The 17725-nt window shown below is 36.3% G+C and overlaps 1 protein-coding gene across 3 annotated transcripts in view; it reads left to right on the forward strand.

Moving 5' to 3' along the window:
• Positions 1–543: 543 nt before the first annotated feature.
• Positions 544–17725, forward strand: part of CTTN (cortactin) — a 213570-nt gene continuing 196388 nt past the window's right edge. For 2 of the 3 annotated variants that reach the window (XM_053720583.1, XM_053720586.1), the window contains exons 1-2: positions 544–626; positions 9715–9795. In XM_053720583.1, the coding sequence (XP_053576558.1) occupies positions 9715–9795 (81 nt within the window). In that variant the 5' untranslated portion in view covers positions 544–626. Of the gene's footprint in view, positions 627–4164; positions 4186–9714; positions 9796–17725 lie in introns of those variants that run through there. The other variant, XM_053720584.1, reaches the window with a different exon arrangement.

Genomic DNA, 17725 nt, shown 5'->3' on the forward strand with positions numbered 1-17725 from the left:
TGTTAATCCAATAAACCTCATTTCACTACCGAAATATTACTGTGTCCTTCAGTTATTTGATAGATCAAAATGAAATTGCTGATCCAAACACCCAATTATTTTTAAATGAAAATCATGGAAAATGTCAGAGGTGCCTAAACTTTGGCATACAACAACTGTATTTCCTATCAAGGAGACCAATTATGTTTCGTGATCTTCTACTCCTCTAGTCTATGATATGTTTTTTTAAATAAATTATTTAGCTTCAGGTGGTATATGCTAAAAAAACGATGCCTTTTTTATATTTTCATGTTTTGATAACCACAATTGGACATTTGCACCTATATCTTCTCTTTTCATTTGCTAGGTATTACTATGTAAAATGTTAATAAAAATATGGTGCTAAAAATACATATTCATACTATTCTCAGGCTAAAGGTATAGCAGAATTATTATTTTTTTAATGCCCACAGAGAGCAGCACATTCATATACAAGCAACTAACCTGTCAGAGTCATGTGACCTATCCTTAGGGAGTTGGTGACGGGATAATCACGTGATCATAGAAACGTCACAACGGGAGAGACAGGAAGTGGGATCTGAAGGAAAGCGGAACCAGGAGACACCGAGAGGAACCAGCACCGAAAGGTAAGAAAATGTAACTGGTAAACCGGGACTGGGACCGAGAGAGAGCGGTTATTAGTCTGAGATACCAGAACCGGCTACACACCCATAGTAGCACCGGGAGAGTCAGCGACACAAGAGTGTGACACCGGGGCTAGAACCCTGAATACAGGAGACTCGGAGAAAAAGCTGAAGGGATTCTTTTATAATATTTATAGATATCTCACTTTATCATCAGTTTATTAAATACATTAGTATCAAACAATGCGTCATTAATAATTATACAATATTTCTGGGTCAGTTTTACAATGTTAAATATTCAGATTTGTATCACCTCATATACAGAAGTAATAACTCTTCTGAATGCTGCTACTCGCCCTGAAATCAGATAAGCTAGAGCTGTAGGTGAAGGGCTGGAAGGCGTGTGCTGACAGGTTGTGCACACAGGGATTTATAATAGTTGCTACCAGCGTATGCCCCTCACCTGCACAAGACATTTTATAAAAGGGTAACTTTTTAATGAATGACATTTTTTTATAAGTTCCCCTAATATATACAATATACATCTTTGTAACCATTATGCAATTTGTGGATATAATTTACAGCATTTGTTTTAGATATATCTGTGTGTTATATGTGAGTACTGATATATTTAACTGCTTCTTTACTCATAATCATATTTATGATCCTAGCCAATTTCACCTAAATTGCCAATAATATCACTGAAAAGCACATAAGGTAAAGGCAAAAAAAATAAAATATTTTGGGCTGGTTTTTAAAAAGTCCCTTTCTGTTCCCTTTGTGATGTCACACTGGGTTTCACTAGTCCTGACTGAATGCTTAGGGGTGGAAGCCTGTTTGTGTGAATGCAGCTTGGGACGTTTGGTAAATGTTTTACTGAATAGACAACAAAAAGTCAAACTTTTAAGGAATGTCAAAACTGCACTAAAAAAATATGTTGGTGCAATTTATTATTGTACTATTGCTTGTATATAACTGTGTGTGTAACCCTTACAAAAGGGTTTAACTATAAAGTCACATAAAGTTTTTATGTGAGTTGGTTCAAGTAATATGCTGCACTATTCATGCATAATTAAAACTAGAATGTTTCTTTAATTAGGTCATTCATACTATAAATAGAATTCTATAAAAAATAAATCCCCCTTTCCCCAGCTTAAGTACCCTTTTTATATTACTACTAACACTTGTGTATTTCAAATACTGTCTGTATGAATTTTTGTAAAATTAAAGAAAAGCGTTTCTATTTTTTTAATGCTAATATTCTTAAACTATACATAAGTCTTATTTGTGAAAGTAGTTGAATTTAGCACGACATCACAGGCACTTTGCTTTACTTCTTTTGGGGCAAATACACTTGCACAATGCTTACTCCAATATCAGAATTGAAGCGAGAGCTGTTGCAATTGCCAAATTATTTTGTTTTGTTTTTTTTGTTTAATTTTTTAATGCTTTTGGAGTTTTTATTGATCTCTGAATATGAGTGAAGAGCACTCCCCTCTCTGCTTTAGTTTAAGGTTCATAATACCCCTTATTTTAAAGAGGGGAATTCTCTCTTTTGAATAAGGGATCAGTAGCATCTAGGTGATCATTGTTCTAAAGGTGATCACCTACCCCATGAAAGACAACATACACAAAAATACGCCTCATATGAAATGAAGGGATACATATCCCTCTAAGTAGCAAGTACCATAGAAATGACAGTCATCTACTAGGTGACATTTGTGGTGCTCTGGGCATATAAGCACCAATATCGGGCACTGTGCTTATTTGAAAGGGAACTCACCAGGGTTGGGGTCCCATGTGATCGCCATGATCTGAAATCCTAGGTGGTGGTGTATCCCCTCTCTCACCTTCCAAAACACAGTGAGGAACACAAGCCACTTATGTGATAGAGAAAATGTTCTTTCCCACTTCAAAAATTGTATAGAATAACTCAAGACCATTACGTGAAAGGCAATAATCGCCTTTTTGCCTCTGAGTATAGAGAGGAGCACAAGACCCTTATGTAAAAGAGACAATGATCCCCTCTCTCAGCTCCCAAATCCAAGACACCTATGTGAAAGATACAATGTTCCCCTTTCTCACTTTCAGATTATAGAGAGGAAAACAAGACCCTTACATGAAAGACAATTATCCCCTCTCACCTCTTGGATTTTAGAGACAGCTACATGAAAGTCAATGATTTTTTTTAAACTAAGTGTTCTTGGATCTGTCAAGACCACAGAGAATTGTCATGACATTGGATCTATTTTGAGGGGTCTTACACCCTTATTATTCCACTAATCATCTAAATTATTAAAAAAAATATTTATATGGCAGGGATAACGATATAAAGGGCCAGATTACAAGTGGCGCATTAAGTTGTGCGCAAGCGATATCTGGTTTATCGCAGGTGTTTGTGCGCGTCAGGTTTATAGCGCATATTACAAGTTTAACGTGAACGGAATCACTTGAGCACAATTGCGATTTACACTAGAATGATTACCGCATCCTCAGAGCTCAGGTTAACTGTTTCTCGAATCAAGTGTCACAAAACACATCAAAATGTATTACAGACTACAGTTGCTCATAATAACACCATCTAATAGAAATGATTTAAAAAAATATTGCACAAAAAAGTTATAAGGTTCAAAAATTTGATGTCTCAGGTGTTAGAAAAAAAAAGGCAGGCAAGGGACTTTAACATTAAGATACATGCATAAATGTATATATAAATATCTGTGTGTGTGTATATATATATATATATATATATATATATAGTGTGCGTGTGTACATATGTATTTATATGTATAGAACATATTCTGCAATGTGAAGAACGTTGGAATGTGAAATATTAATATTTTCATGTCAGGTTAGCGCACTTGAGAATATTCAATCGGGTTTGCCCGCAAGTAGGGTGTTTGGGTTTTTCCGCTTTTTTTGCTCCATTGACTTCTATGGGGGAATACGCTATTGCGAGCGCAATAGTCTAACCGGCATTTTACGCACATTAGATTATTGCTTGTGCGAATACACTTACAACTTGTAATGCAAATACTACCCGACGGGCACAAAATGCTTACTTTTAGTGGAGTTAGCGTTCGAGCGGGAGCGTATAAAGTGCTTGATTTCAGATCATATAACATGTAGACTCATATGTTTACATGGACAGTACATAAAATGATATACAAAATTCACCTTTGTGAAAGCATTTGCCATTTTTGTGTGTATATATGTAAACTAGTGCATGATGGTTTAGTAGTGAAGCTTTAAACATTGGTTTTATCAAACTGCCACTGTCCCTTACAGTCAATAGACATAAACACTGTTGTATACTGTGCAAAATCCTATGTTTCTGTTGGGTTCAATATTTTGAGGCTTATTGACAAGATAAGTATTATTGGTTTGATCAGTGATTTTTGTGGTTTGTACACAGTCTGAAGAATGCAGAACATGTATGAGCTGTTCCTTGGCTGGGCGTGTAACATACTCTGGGTATTTTATGGTGTCACATTCCATATTGTGTAGTTTAGAGACCTGTCACTTCCTCAGATTAAAGAGACTATATCAGACCTAAAACAAGGTAATCATTTAAGAATCTGAGGATTTTCTCTTATCTCAGAGCATTCTGCATTTGGTGGCAGACATAAGATGACTCTTTGCATTTGTTTTTCTAGAACGAATCCCTCATGTCTCTGTTGAAGCAAACATTTGTATGTGGTTTCAGTATGCGTAAAGTGACATTAGTCATAAATGCTCTATCTATAGCAGCATTTAAACAAACTGTCTTTTTCTATTGCCTAATGATATATAAGCTATTTAAACTAAAATTTCAGTGTTAGTTGTGTGCTTCATTGACTTTTAGGTACTTCTTACTACTGCTCAGTGAGTATTAGTAAATAAGCAATAGCAGGAAATAGCCTATCTGCAATAGTAAAATATAAAACTATGACTAGAGCTGTATTAAATTTTACTTCACAATCTTTCATATAGATGCTGCTTTTTATATGGATGATTTTATATTGGAGTACATTTTCCCTATAACTGTGTATTTATTTAATATTTAAGATTATAGTGCATGTGATGTAATTTTCTTTGTTTGTCAGTGATCTGTTTGAGTGTAGATTTTCTTTTAGTGCTTCATAGACTGATATCCACAGCTAGCAACAGTTACTGGTATCTGCATATGCTCTAAAATAGTCCTGAAAGTTTGGCTATCTGGCTGCACAAGATGTATAGATAACAGAAAATTGTATAATTTTGCAGAGTATTACACTGCCTCACTTTAATAATGCCACTTGGTTGTGTGAGTGTCAGAGTTTCTAGTCCACTATAGGAAAATATATATTTACTTAAAGGGATACTAAACCCAAATATTTTCTTTCATGATTCAGATAGAGCATGCTTTCTCATTTGCTCCTATTATCAATTTTTTCTTTGTTCTCTTGTTGTCTTTATTTGAAATAGCAGTAATGTAAGGTTAGGAGCTGGCCCATTTTTGCTTCGGCACCTGGGTAGCGCTTTCTGATTTGGTTTGCTACATTTAGCCACCAATCAGCAAGTGCTACCCAGGTGCTGAACCAAAAATGGGACGACTCTTAAGCTTACAGTCTAGCTTTTTAAAATCAAGATAGCATGTGAACGAGGAAAAATTGGTAATAGGAGTGAATTAGAAAGTTCCTTAAAATTGCATGCTGCACCTGAATCATGAAGACAAAATTTGGGTTTAGTATCCTTTTAATAGTCTGTAGAGTGTGAGTGTGCTTGCACTAGTAGACATTTCCAGCTCCTTTGCATAGTATCAGTGTGGAAGCTGCCTATTTAGAAGTCTAACTCCCCCCTTTAGAAAAACAGATCCGGAATGTTAGTGATATTTTAGATGGGAGTTTAATTCATCAGTTGTAATGAAGTTGCGCTACAAGTTAGTTTTTAATATACATATGAAATTCAAATGCTCCGCTGCCCACTTCATAAGTACATTTTTCTGTGAGCTAACGGTCTGAATTGTTCTCCAATCAGCACTCTCACTACAACAAAAGTGCCTTAAGGGGACAGTGTTGATTGGAGAATAGTTCAAACCTTTAGCTCACAGAAAAATTGACTTTTGAAGTGGGCGGCGGAGAGTGAGGAATTTAAATATTATATCTATATTAAAAAGTAAGTTAGTGATATTTTAAACTCCCTCTAAAATATCACTAACATTCCGGATCTGTTTTTATAAAGGAGAGAGTTTACCATCACCTTAAAGGGACACTGTACCCAAAAATTTTCTTTCTTGATTCAGATTGAGCATGAAATTTTAAGCAACTTTCTAATTTACTCCTATTATCAAATTTTCTTCATTCTCTTGGTATCTTTATTTGAAATGCAAGAATGTAAGTTTAGATGCCGGCCCATTTTTGGTGAACAACCTGGGTTGTCCTTGCTGATTGGTGGATAAATTCATCCACCAATAAAAAAGTGCTGTCCAGAGTACTGAAACTAAAAAAGCTTAGATGCCTTCTTTTTCAAATAATGATAGCAAGAGAACGAAGAAAAATTGATAATAGGAGTAAATTAGAAAGTTGCTTAAAATTGCATGCTCTTTCTGAATTACAAAAGAAAAAATTTGGGTTCAATGTCCCTTTAACATTCCTTGGACAGTTGGAAGAAATGCGTGCAAGAACAGCTTTCTTTCTCCCATAGGAGCAACAAATAATTAAGTGGCATTTTTGTGTGCTGCCAGGGCTGTCTGCTTGGATGGAACTATACAGCAATGCTGTGTTGTTAACCTCTTTAATGTCAGTAAAATGTAGCAGATATGAGTCACAGTGCTCTGTATTACTGCTACAGACATACCCAGCTTACGTTAAAGCATTGGTTTTAAAATCTGTCCTCAGGCCTCCCCAACAGGCCAGGTTTTCAGGTTTACCTTGAATGAGAGCAGGTAAAGTAACCATGTTTACTGATCAGCTGATTAATTCACCTGTGCTCAAGTTCAGATAGCCACAAAATGTGGCCTGTTAGGGAGGCTGAGGACAGGTTTGAAAACCAGTGCATTAAATTGATGGTAAATCTTAGCATTTTTGAAACACTAGAATTTACCAGCGCTACAAATAAAGAGGACATCATGCTGAAAGTTCCTTAATTTTATGATCTGGGTACCTTCGGCTGCCCACGGCAAAACCTCTTTTTTGTCAGTAGCGTGCTCATAGCCAATAGCATGCTAGCCGTATAGCATAATGCCTATTGGCACACACGGCTATTTGTTATGAGGTGAAAACGTCACCTCATTGGGGAAAAAAAGCGTTTTGCTATGATCGGCCAGAGGCGCTCAGCTCGGCAAATAAAGGAACTATAGGCATGATGTTTTTTTATATTTCTTGTCTGAAAGCCCCGTTTATTTGTAGCACTGGTAAATACTAGTGTTTCACAAATGCTAGGATTTACCATCACTTTAATGCTACATGCAGTGTGCTACAGAAACACAAAGACCTTGCAGTCATTCTCAGCCCACAACTTCTCAAAGCTGGTATTAGCCTGTGTACGTTCTGTTGATAATGAAGCTCATTTTTTACCATTAGCATTAGAAAGAAAGAGTGCTTAGCAAGTACTGCAGTTCTTGGATTCACACGCGCATTGCTTTGAGGATGCAAACAATTGTACACTACAGTTAGAAATATGTAAAAAATGCGCCACTTGTTCTTCTTAAACTGCTTTGCATCCTCAGAACATATATATATATATATATATATATATATATATATATATATATATATATATATATATATATATATATATATATATATATATATATATATATATATATACACACACACTGGGTATGAATAAGGTGCAGATATATGGAGCCATAACATTGTTATATATACATTTATCAAGTATCTGATTTATTTAAATCATTTTGCACTTTTAAGGTTGTTGCTATTTAAATTACAATATATATTTCTTTGTTCAGTCAGCATTATGCTCATCTGTTCTGAAATAGCTGAACATCCCTGATGAAAAATTCCAAAGATTGACGAAAGTAACAAAAATTTAGGAGCCACCCTAGATTCATCAGGCCCTGTGATTTGCTGTGAGATTTGTTTGGGGGATTATGAGAGACCGGCTGTGATCATTCTGGAAGTTAGAGTATTCAGCACTGCAATATGAGAGAGAACTGATTATTCTAGCTGACTGACTGGGATAACACTTAGTAAAGTGTGGACATTTAATAGTATGGAAGGATAGACTGTGTTTCTCCTATATGCCTGGATATCCAGCTGTGCAGTACGAAACTAAACTGTCAGCTTTAGAAGTGTGGCTCCACCTTTATTGAAAGAAACATTGTAACTTTATTTATTTCATCATCCTTAAACAATATATTTACCCTTATGAGCAAACGCTAATTGTAGTTCCTGGAGTGTAGAAAAGCCGACACATTTTTAAGATCTGAAAATGCCAGGAAATGTGTTTAAAGGGATAGAAAAGTCATAATTAAACGCATAATTCAGACAGAGCATATAATTTTAAGACACCTTTAAATTCACTTCTATTTTCAAATGTGCTTGGTTCTCTTGGTATCCCTTGCTGAAAAAAGAATACCCACATATCCTACACTAGTGTGAGCTAGCTGCTGATTGGTGCCTGCACACATTTGTCTCTTGTGATTGGCTAACTAGAATGTTAAGCTAGCTGCCCATGTCCCTTCAGCAAATGATTACAAGAGAATTTAGCACATTTTATAATAGAAGTAAATTGGAAAGTTGATTAAAATTGTATGTTCTCTCCGAATCACAGTCCCTTTTATGTTTTTAAAAATAGTTTGCAGAATTTGAAAATAATTTGCTCACTGTAGGCGAAGCTTCTTGTGACGTTTGTTTTCTGGATTTTAATTCTACAAAAGTGTAGTGTATTTCGTACCCTGAGCAATATTGTGGCACTTTACAATAAGTGATAAGAATAATAATCACAGTGCTCAGATCCAAAACACATTTCTTAAGTATTTGCTAATGGAGTGAGATTTGCCTTTCTCTAATGACCTTGGTGAAACAAACAAACAGATATTTCTGCCTATTATTTTTATCTGACTTCTTCTGGAACCCTGTTTCCTGCAGTACTCAAAAAGTAGTATTTAAAGTGTCAGTAAACCTAAAAAATAATGTTATATAATTCTGCACATAGTGCAGAGAGCGGGTCTGTAAAACGGGCATATTTTAAAAAAATTAAAAGGGGAAAAAAACCATTTATAACGATAGTGCAGAATTATATAACATTATTTTAGTGCTATGTGTAGAATTTTATATATAACATTATTTTTTAGGTTTACTGTCCCTTTAAGATGCTGCAATATTATGTTGTTTTTGTTGGTCTAGACAGCAATTTATCTCTATATTTGTCTGCTGCAAAAAAGGGACAGTAAACTTAGAATATAACTTTCATTGTTCAGATAGACCATGCACAATCATTTTTATATGTACACCTTCTGAGGCACCCACTCCTACTGAGCATGTGCAAGAGTTCACAGTGTGATTGGCTGATTACTGTCACATGATACAGGGAACCAACAAAATGAAATAAGTTTACTCATTTAAATTTCAAAGTAAGTACTATGGAATGTATTTGTATTATGCACTTCTTGATAATGTAGTTCTACTGTATCTAATGGTCCTTTTAAATTGGTATTCTGAATGCAAATCTCCATCCAAACATTTTCTTTTATTAGTTGCTGAAATTGCATGTTTTCTCCCTAAAGTTAAATCTGAGATATAGGCAGCAAATGGTGTAGCATGTGAATTATGTAACGCACTTATTACATTTACCATCATCTTGAGTTTTTCTCAAGAAAACAGGGATGTCTTTTTATTTTTTTTTTGTCATCCAATTTTTCTTTAGCAATATTACCTCTTTATTGTGAGCTCATGTAATATGTACAGTATTTATAATACTGATTTCTGTGCCAGACAGGATATCTGCTGTGTTGTGAGGAATTGTGTCCATATGTTACTTTACTGCATATAACAAGAGGGAAGTGTTTTATTATGATGCGCATAGGTCTCTGCTGGTTCCTTTCTGTGCATTGTTGCACTGCCTGTTACATTATTCTGTTTTGTAAAATGCTGCTCTCTTCTAGATGTGGAAATCTTCAGCAGGACATTCTCTCTCCATCTCAGCTGATGAGACAGACGATTGGGAGACAGATCCGGACTTTGTGGTAGGTATTTCCTGGCTGTGGAAAGTTGATATGTGTTTAAAGTGACTCAACACTAAATCAGCACCAGAATAATGTACTATGTATTCTAACTGCTGATTCAGAGATTCTACAGTCCTCAAATGTGTTTTGTAAAACAGATGGCCATGATATAAATGCTTATTATGCATGTCTGAGTGATGGTACGTTTTGTCATGGGGCAGTACTGACCAAATAAATATTCCCAGATAAAAACAATATGTATTCCAGAAAAGGTTATAGGAGAGCAGTTCAACTGAAAGAACTACAAAGACCAGGTGGTGTTAGGTTACCAAAAACATCCTAATCACAAGTTTATACTGAAGACCAGTGGTTTTGTAGTGAATTTACAGGCACTGGGGTTTTTCTTGTTAAAGGGACAGTAAACCCTTAGATTGTAATATAAACTGTTTAAATAAACACAGTGAACAATGTTGCAATACACTTTCATTATTTTATTTTACCTTTTTTGCCTACAATTTAATTAGTAGTTTTCCTTTTCTGAGGTCTGATAGTGTACATGTCAGGCTTCACAAGCCTCTAACCCTGCCACATATGTCCTTAATCGGAAGAGGTTAACAGATTACAAACCACAAAACTATGAAATGCTCGCCAACAAAATTACAGTGACAAGCCATGTCTACTTCAATATCAAGTTCTGATTGGTTCCTCCAAATAACATAAAAATAAAATGCCACCACCTGTGGTTTACATCTGTCAGCGAAAACAAAGAGGGGGTGGAGTTTTTTATATATATATATATATATATATATATATATTTATATATAATCAATATAAATATAATCAATATAAATATTTGCATAGGAAATTAGCACATCTAGGCAACATTCCCCGCTTGCTTTTTCCCAGAAATACTCCATATACAATGTTACCAATGCACAAGAGAATTCTGGGTAAGATATGCAAATTCTCAGTTTTTTTGCTTCAAATACTGTTTTAACACAGCGATCCTTTTAACAGGATTATTGCAGCAATCCAGAAAAAAAAAAAAAAAATTATATATATATATATATATATATATATATATATATATATATATATATATATATATAAAATTAGGCAACAAAAAACAAACCTTAAAGCAAGATTTTTAAAGGGACAGTAAAGTCGAAAATAAACTCTCACAATTTAAACAACTTTTCATTTACATAGTAGATGAGGTTGAAAAAAGACCTAAGTCCATCAAGTTCAACCTATACAAATCTAATATACTTGGGAAAAAAACGCTCCAGTTGAGCTTAAATTAATACCACTAAAAGGTGATCCATTTAGTACAAGCAATCATATCCATAAATTCTGTTTCTAGCCCGAAATGTATCCAAACCCTTTTTAAATATATCTAAGATATTGGCATTCACTACCTCCTTTGGTAATGAGTTCCACAATTTTATTGCTCTTACAGTGAAAAAACATTTCTGTTGCAGGAGATTAAATCTTCTTTCCTCCAACCTTAAATTGTGACCTCTTGTCTTAATTTTCTTGGAATGAGTTGGGAAGTGCTGTCGCTGGAAGAGCTTAGGGGTAGTCAATGTGTGTAGATTAATATCAGAAGTGACTTATAATTGGAATAATGTAATCTCTTCTAGGGGAATGCTTGCATCAAAAATAGATACTTAATTGAAACACAGGTAAATTCAATTTAGGTATATTAATCATAGGATGACTATGTGTGTCTATTAGATCCAATGTAACAGCACTTTTATTTAGTGATATTATTGTATTAATAATTTACTTGTAAAAGGTACTATTAATAATCCATCTATGCAGTACGCTAGAATAGTTATCTTTAAACACTAGACCTCTGTAGAGTTACCAGAAAATCAAATATAAAAAATACAATGAGCAAAATGGAGAATCAAAATATAAGTTTTATTTAGGTAAAAGAACTATGTTAAAATAAATTTGCTGTCCAGACTCAATTGGTAAAAGCTGCTATATAATACTACCGTTAGTCAGTAGAGTTAGGGTAAAATATATAGGTAAGAAATGTCCAAGGAGCTAATTGGCATATATGATCAACTCCAGTGTCATATGGGGATTAAGACCACAAGAAAAATAATAAAATTGTACCTTGGGGGATAATCTCACTCTACGTCTAGTTTAATTTTCTTGGAATAAACATAGCTTCTCCCATCTCAGTAAATGTGCCTTTAATATATTTATATAAAGTAATAGTCACCTCTCAAGCGCCTTTTTTTTTCTAGACAAAACAGACCCAGTCTGTCTAATCTCACCCTATAGCTTAAATTCTCCATTAACCTTATTAGCTTTGTGGTCCTTCTCTGAACTTTTTTTAGGTCTGCATTTTTTTTTTCTTCTGAGATTGGTCCCTAGAACTGCACTCCATACTTAAGGTGAGGTCTTACCAAGGATTTATATAGTGACAGAATTTTGCTTTCCTCCCTTGAATCAATGCCTCGTTTAATACATGCTAGTATCTAGCCTTTGAAGCCGCTGCCTTGCATTGTGCACCTATCTTTAGCTTGTTATCTATTACTACTCCCAAATCCCTTTCCTCCTCTGTTTGGCTAAGTCTTGTCCCATTTAAATAATACATTGCCTGCTTAAAGGGACATAATACTCATATGCTAAATCACTTGAAACTGATGCAGTATAACTGTAAAAAGCTGACAGGAAAATATCACCTGAGCATCTCTATGTAAAAAAGGAAGATATTTTACCTCACAATCGCAAAGGTACATGAATATTGTGACAGATGTTGTGGGAAATAATAGCTAACACAATATCAATCCAATATAGCATCAATCAAACATAAATGATTTAACATAATTGCAAACTCTTATCTGAGTCCATATGGGGACCATCTATATGGTCAGAGGAAGGTAACATTCCAAATTGAGTTGGTGTGATCTATATCTTGAATCTGGGCTGCTCCTCTTGAAGAAAAAATGAATCCAAGGCAGAAAATCTGTGAAAAAAGATTACAAACAGAAGGCGCCTCCTAGTGTAACACTTTGATTACAAAGAGATGTGCAGATGTCTTGTATTGTAGTTATACTCACAAGAGAGTAGAGCAGACTGGGATATTTGTGTCCCAGCTCAGAACAATTCACACAGATTCGCGGTGTCGGCTCCGGATCAGATAAAAAAAACAACAACTCAGGCTTCCATTAGGTTCAATGTTTGTTTATGTAAAATGCAGATTAAAAACTCAGGGTGCAAACACTCACCCAAAGTGTATATAAACGATGCAAATAACAGATTGCTTGTTATTTGTATTGTTTTTATACACTTTGGGTGATTGTTTGAACCCTGAGTTTTTAATCTGCATTTTAAATAAACAAATATTGAACCAATTGGAAGCCTGAACTTTTTATCTGATCTGGAGCTGACACCGGCAATCTGTGTGAATTGTTCCCTGACCTGGGACCAGTGAGCTTGGGACACTGAGAGATCCCAGTCTGCTCTACTTGGCACAAAAGGTTGCTCCCACTCTTGTGAATATAACTACAATAGAAGACATCTGCACATCTCTTTGTAATCACAGTGTTACACTAGGAGGCGCCCTCTGTTTGTGATCCTTTTTTTCCACAGATTTTCTGTCTATTTCTCATAATCTTGTTTACTCAAATATGCTCATCAATATATACCCTTATAATTCCTTCAAATATCTTCCCCACTATTGATGTCAGACTAACTGGTCTATAGCTTCCTGGATCATCCCTGCTTCCCTTTTTGAAGAGTGGCACCACATCCGCTTTACGCTAATCTTGGGGTACTATGCCTGGGGATAATGAGTCTTGAAAAATTAAGAGTAGAGGTTTGTCTATAACAGTGCCAAGTTCCCGTAAAACCCTTGGGTGTATTCCATCTGGGCCTGGAATTTTATTTACCTTTAATATTATTCTTTTTTTTTTTTTTCCTGGTATCCTTTAGACATAACCCAGTTAATGGTATGGGCTTATATGTTCTTGTTTGTTCCAAAGTATCCTCCATTGGTTCCTCTCTTGTGTATACTGAAGACAAGAACTGGTTTAGTACCTTGGCCTTCTCCCTGTCACTGTTAATCATGCTGCCCTCCACACATTTTAATATACCTATATTGTCCTTAGATTTTTTGCTATTTATGTACTTATATAACCTTTTAGGGGTTGACTTAGAATTCTTTGCAATTAATCTTTATTTTCAATTTTAGCAAATTTTTAAATGTTTTTTTTTTTTGCATGCTTTGTTACATTCCTTTGACAAATTTAAATGCCCTAATTTATCTTAACACATTTTTATTTAGCCACATTGGCATGGATTGTTTTTATATTTTTATAACCATATGGTAGTTGTTATGTATATTTATTTAACAAAATGTTAAATGTTATCCATGTATCCTCTCTATTTTTATTAGAGAATGCATTGTCCCAGTTTATTTAATGATTTCCTTAAATTATTGAATTTTGCTTTCTTAAAATTAAGTCTTCGTTAAACCTTTAAGACACTGCTTATGGTAAGTGTGTGTTATGTTATGATCACTGTTACCCAAATGTTCTTTGACTTCAATGTTTGATATTATATCTGTATCATTTGATAGCATTAAATCCAATATAGCTTTACTCCTAGTTGGCTCCTCTATTAATTGTGACAAGAAGTTATCCCTGAGAACATTTAAAAATCTATCCCCCTTATCTGAATTACTAGTTTCATTGGTCCAGTTTATATCAGGGTAGTTATAATCTCCCATAATTACAGCACAGTTATTAGCAGCCTTACCTATTTGCATTAGTAGTTAAGTTTCCTCCAGGTCACTAATGTTGGGGGGCTTGTAGCATGTTCCAAGTAATAGTTTCTCTTGTAAGGTGTATCCAGTCCACGGATCATCCATTACTTGTGGGATATTCTCATTCCCAACAGGAAGTTGCAAGAGGACACCCACAGCAGAGCTGTAATATAGCTCCTCCCCTAACTGTCATAGCCAGTCATTCTCTTGCAACTCTCAACAAGCTAGGATGTTGTAGGAGAGAGTGGTTAAATATAGTTAGTTTATTTTCTTCAATCAAAAGTTTGTTATTTTTAAATAGTACCGGAGTTGTGCTATTTTATCTCAGGCAGTAAATAGAAGAAGAATCTGCCTGAGGTTTCTATGATCTTAGCAGGTTGTAACTAAGATCCATTGCTATTCTCACATATGTCTGAGGGGATTACACAGATGAGGTAACTTCAGCGAGAGAATGGCGTGCAGTTTATTCTGCTATCAGGTATGTGCAGTTATAATTTTTTCTAGAGATGGAAAACACTAGAAAATGCTGCTGATACCGGATTAATGTAAGTTAAGCCTGAATACAGTGATTTAATAACGACTGGTATCATGCTTACTCCCAGGGGTAATACCCTTATGATATTGCAATATAAACGTTTGCTGGCATGTTTAATCATTTTTTTTTTTTTTTTTTTTTTTTTTTTTTTTTTTTTGAAACAGCTTTATTGTAGGATAAAAAAAAATGAGGTTACAAGTAGTTGGAGACGCAGCTCCAGGTCGCCAGGTACAACAACAGCGGTTAATTTTTAAGGATAAAGTCGAAATGCAAGGTGCCTATCGGCACAAAATGGCAGGACCTCCCAGGATGTCCGTTCTGAGTGTTCTGCGATATCAGGTTATGGTTGAAAAGTCTGTGATAGAGTCCTGTTGTAGGATCGCAAGAAACTGGGAGGTAACTACCAAAGGGTATTGTCCTGATTATCCTTTTTTTAAAAATTGAGAATTTAAATACAAAACAATTTACATGAACGGAGGTTGGGCGCCCCCGCTCCGCCCGCGCACAGAACATGAGTGTGATGGGTGTGGGATGCTTTTGGATCCCCTGCTAGCGTGTTATGTAGAGGTAGTGAATGGGAGGAAACCTGACTGATTTTTGGGAAGACTAACTAATTGGTGTCTTTGTGTTTATTTTGGATGTAAGTGGTCCAAAGCTGGGAGAGTTCCGCATAGGTGTCCATTTTGTCATTTTTGAGGAAGTAGTATTCCTCCAGATCTAGTATTTCCGTGACTTTTGTGATCCACATATTCATAGAGGGGGCCTCCCTACTTTTCCAGTTCTTAGCTATCAATACTTTAACCCCATTGGTCATAATGTTGAGGAGGTGTAGGTAGGGTTTATATTTAAGTGTTGGGGGGGGTTTGTGTAGTAGCCAAATGAGGGGGTCAATCGGGAATTGGGTTGTCAAAATGGTCTCCATTTCGGAGATGGTGTTTCTCCAGAAATTCTGGATGCTGTTGCACCACCACCACATGTGGGCGGTGTCACTGTTAACATGACCGCAGCGCCAACATTTGTTGCTGTGGGAGGGGAAGAGACGGTTTAGCTTTCTCGGGGTTAGGTACCATCTATGCAAGAGTTTAAAATTAACTTCTTGAATTGAGGATGAGATAGAGGATTTTTTTGTGCCCTGGAACATTAATCTACTCGTGTGAGGTAAGATGATTACTCCCAGGTCCCTCTCCCAACTTTCAAGGTAAGGGGGGATATGGCCTGGGGGAGTGTGGGTCAGGATCTTATATATAATCGAGAGTGTATGTCGTAGGGGGGGTTCTTGGGTGCAAAGGGTTTCAAAAGAGGTCAGGGGCCTGATCATATTTCTATAGCCCTGGTGTTTGGTGATAAAATGGGTTACCTGTGCATATGTAAACCAGTCTTCAAAGCATGCGAGGCCTTTTGTTACCAAGTCATTTTGTGAGAGGAGGATTTCGTTACTGGTTAGGTCGTGTATTGTAAGATCTCTGTTTGTGGCTCCTGTGGTGGTTTGTGTGGTGTATGGTCTAATGATAAACTCTCCGTTTTCTATCAAGGAGGTCAAGGGTGAAGGGATTGATGAAATGAAGTGAGATGTATTGATTGTATGTTCCCAGACCTGAAATGTTTCCTGTATTATTGGGTTGGATGAGTTGATGGACTTTAGTAGGCGAGGGCTGCTCCAACACAGCCTTCCTAAGTGAGGTTTATCTATCGATAGGTGTTCTAGTGTGACCCACCTTTTATGGTTGTAGTGGATATTCCAGTCTACAATGCGTTGTAAAAAGATCGCTTGGCGGTAGGCAGCGAGGTCGGGGACCCCCAGCCCCCCTTGTGATTTGGAAGTCAACATTGTTTGTTTGCTAATTCTTGGCGGTCTGCGACGCCAAATGAAGTCGCTGAATGCTCTCTGAAGGGATGGAAGGAATGTCTTGGGGAGTGGGATCGGTAGTGTCTGGAGAAGATATAATATGCGTGGGAAAATATTCATTTTAATGGTTTCGATACGTCCTAGCCACGTTAGGTTCTTGGAACCCCATGAGGAGAGGTCTCGTATGATATTGTGCTTGATAGGGGTGTAATTGAGGTGGAATAGGTCGTCGTGTGAGGAGGTCAGATGGATTCCCAAGTACTTTAGAGAATGAGTGCACCAAGTGAAGGGGGAAACTGCTCGTGTGGCGTCCAGGGAAGGGCCTTTCATGTTGACGTTTAAAATTTCTGATTTGGACATATTAATAACAAAGTTAGAAAGGAGTTTAAAGTTTGCAAATTCGTCCAGAAGATGGGGTATCGAGTGGTCAGGGTTAGTGAGAGTAAGGAGCATGTCGTCGGCAAATAGTGACACAACGTATCTGTGGTTTTTAATATTGATACCTGTTATCTGAGGGTTCTGCCTGATCTTAATTGCTAAAGCTTCTATGACGCAGGCAAATAGAAGGGGGGATAAGGGGCAGCCTTGGCGTGTGCCGTTGTTAATAGGAAATGGAGGGGATAGAGTTCCATTGACTAACAATCTAGCCGTGGGGCAAGAGTATAATGAAAAGATCCTAGTAAGGGTCTTCGTGCCCAGACCCATGTGGGTCAATGTGGCCCGCATGAAGTCCCAGGCAACACGGTCAAAGGCCTTCTCTGCGTCGGTGGATAATACTACAGAG

This window comes from Bombina bombina, chromosome 7, assembly GCF_027579735.1.
Source record: "Bombina bombina isolate aBomBom1 chromosome 7, aBomBom1.pri, whole genome shotgun sequence".
Taxonomy (NCBI): domain Eukaryota; kingdom Metazoa; phylum Chordata; class Amphibia; order Anura; family Bombinatoridae; genus Bombina; species Bombina bombina.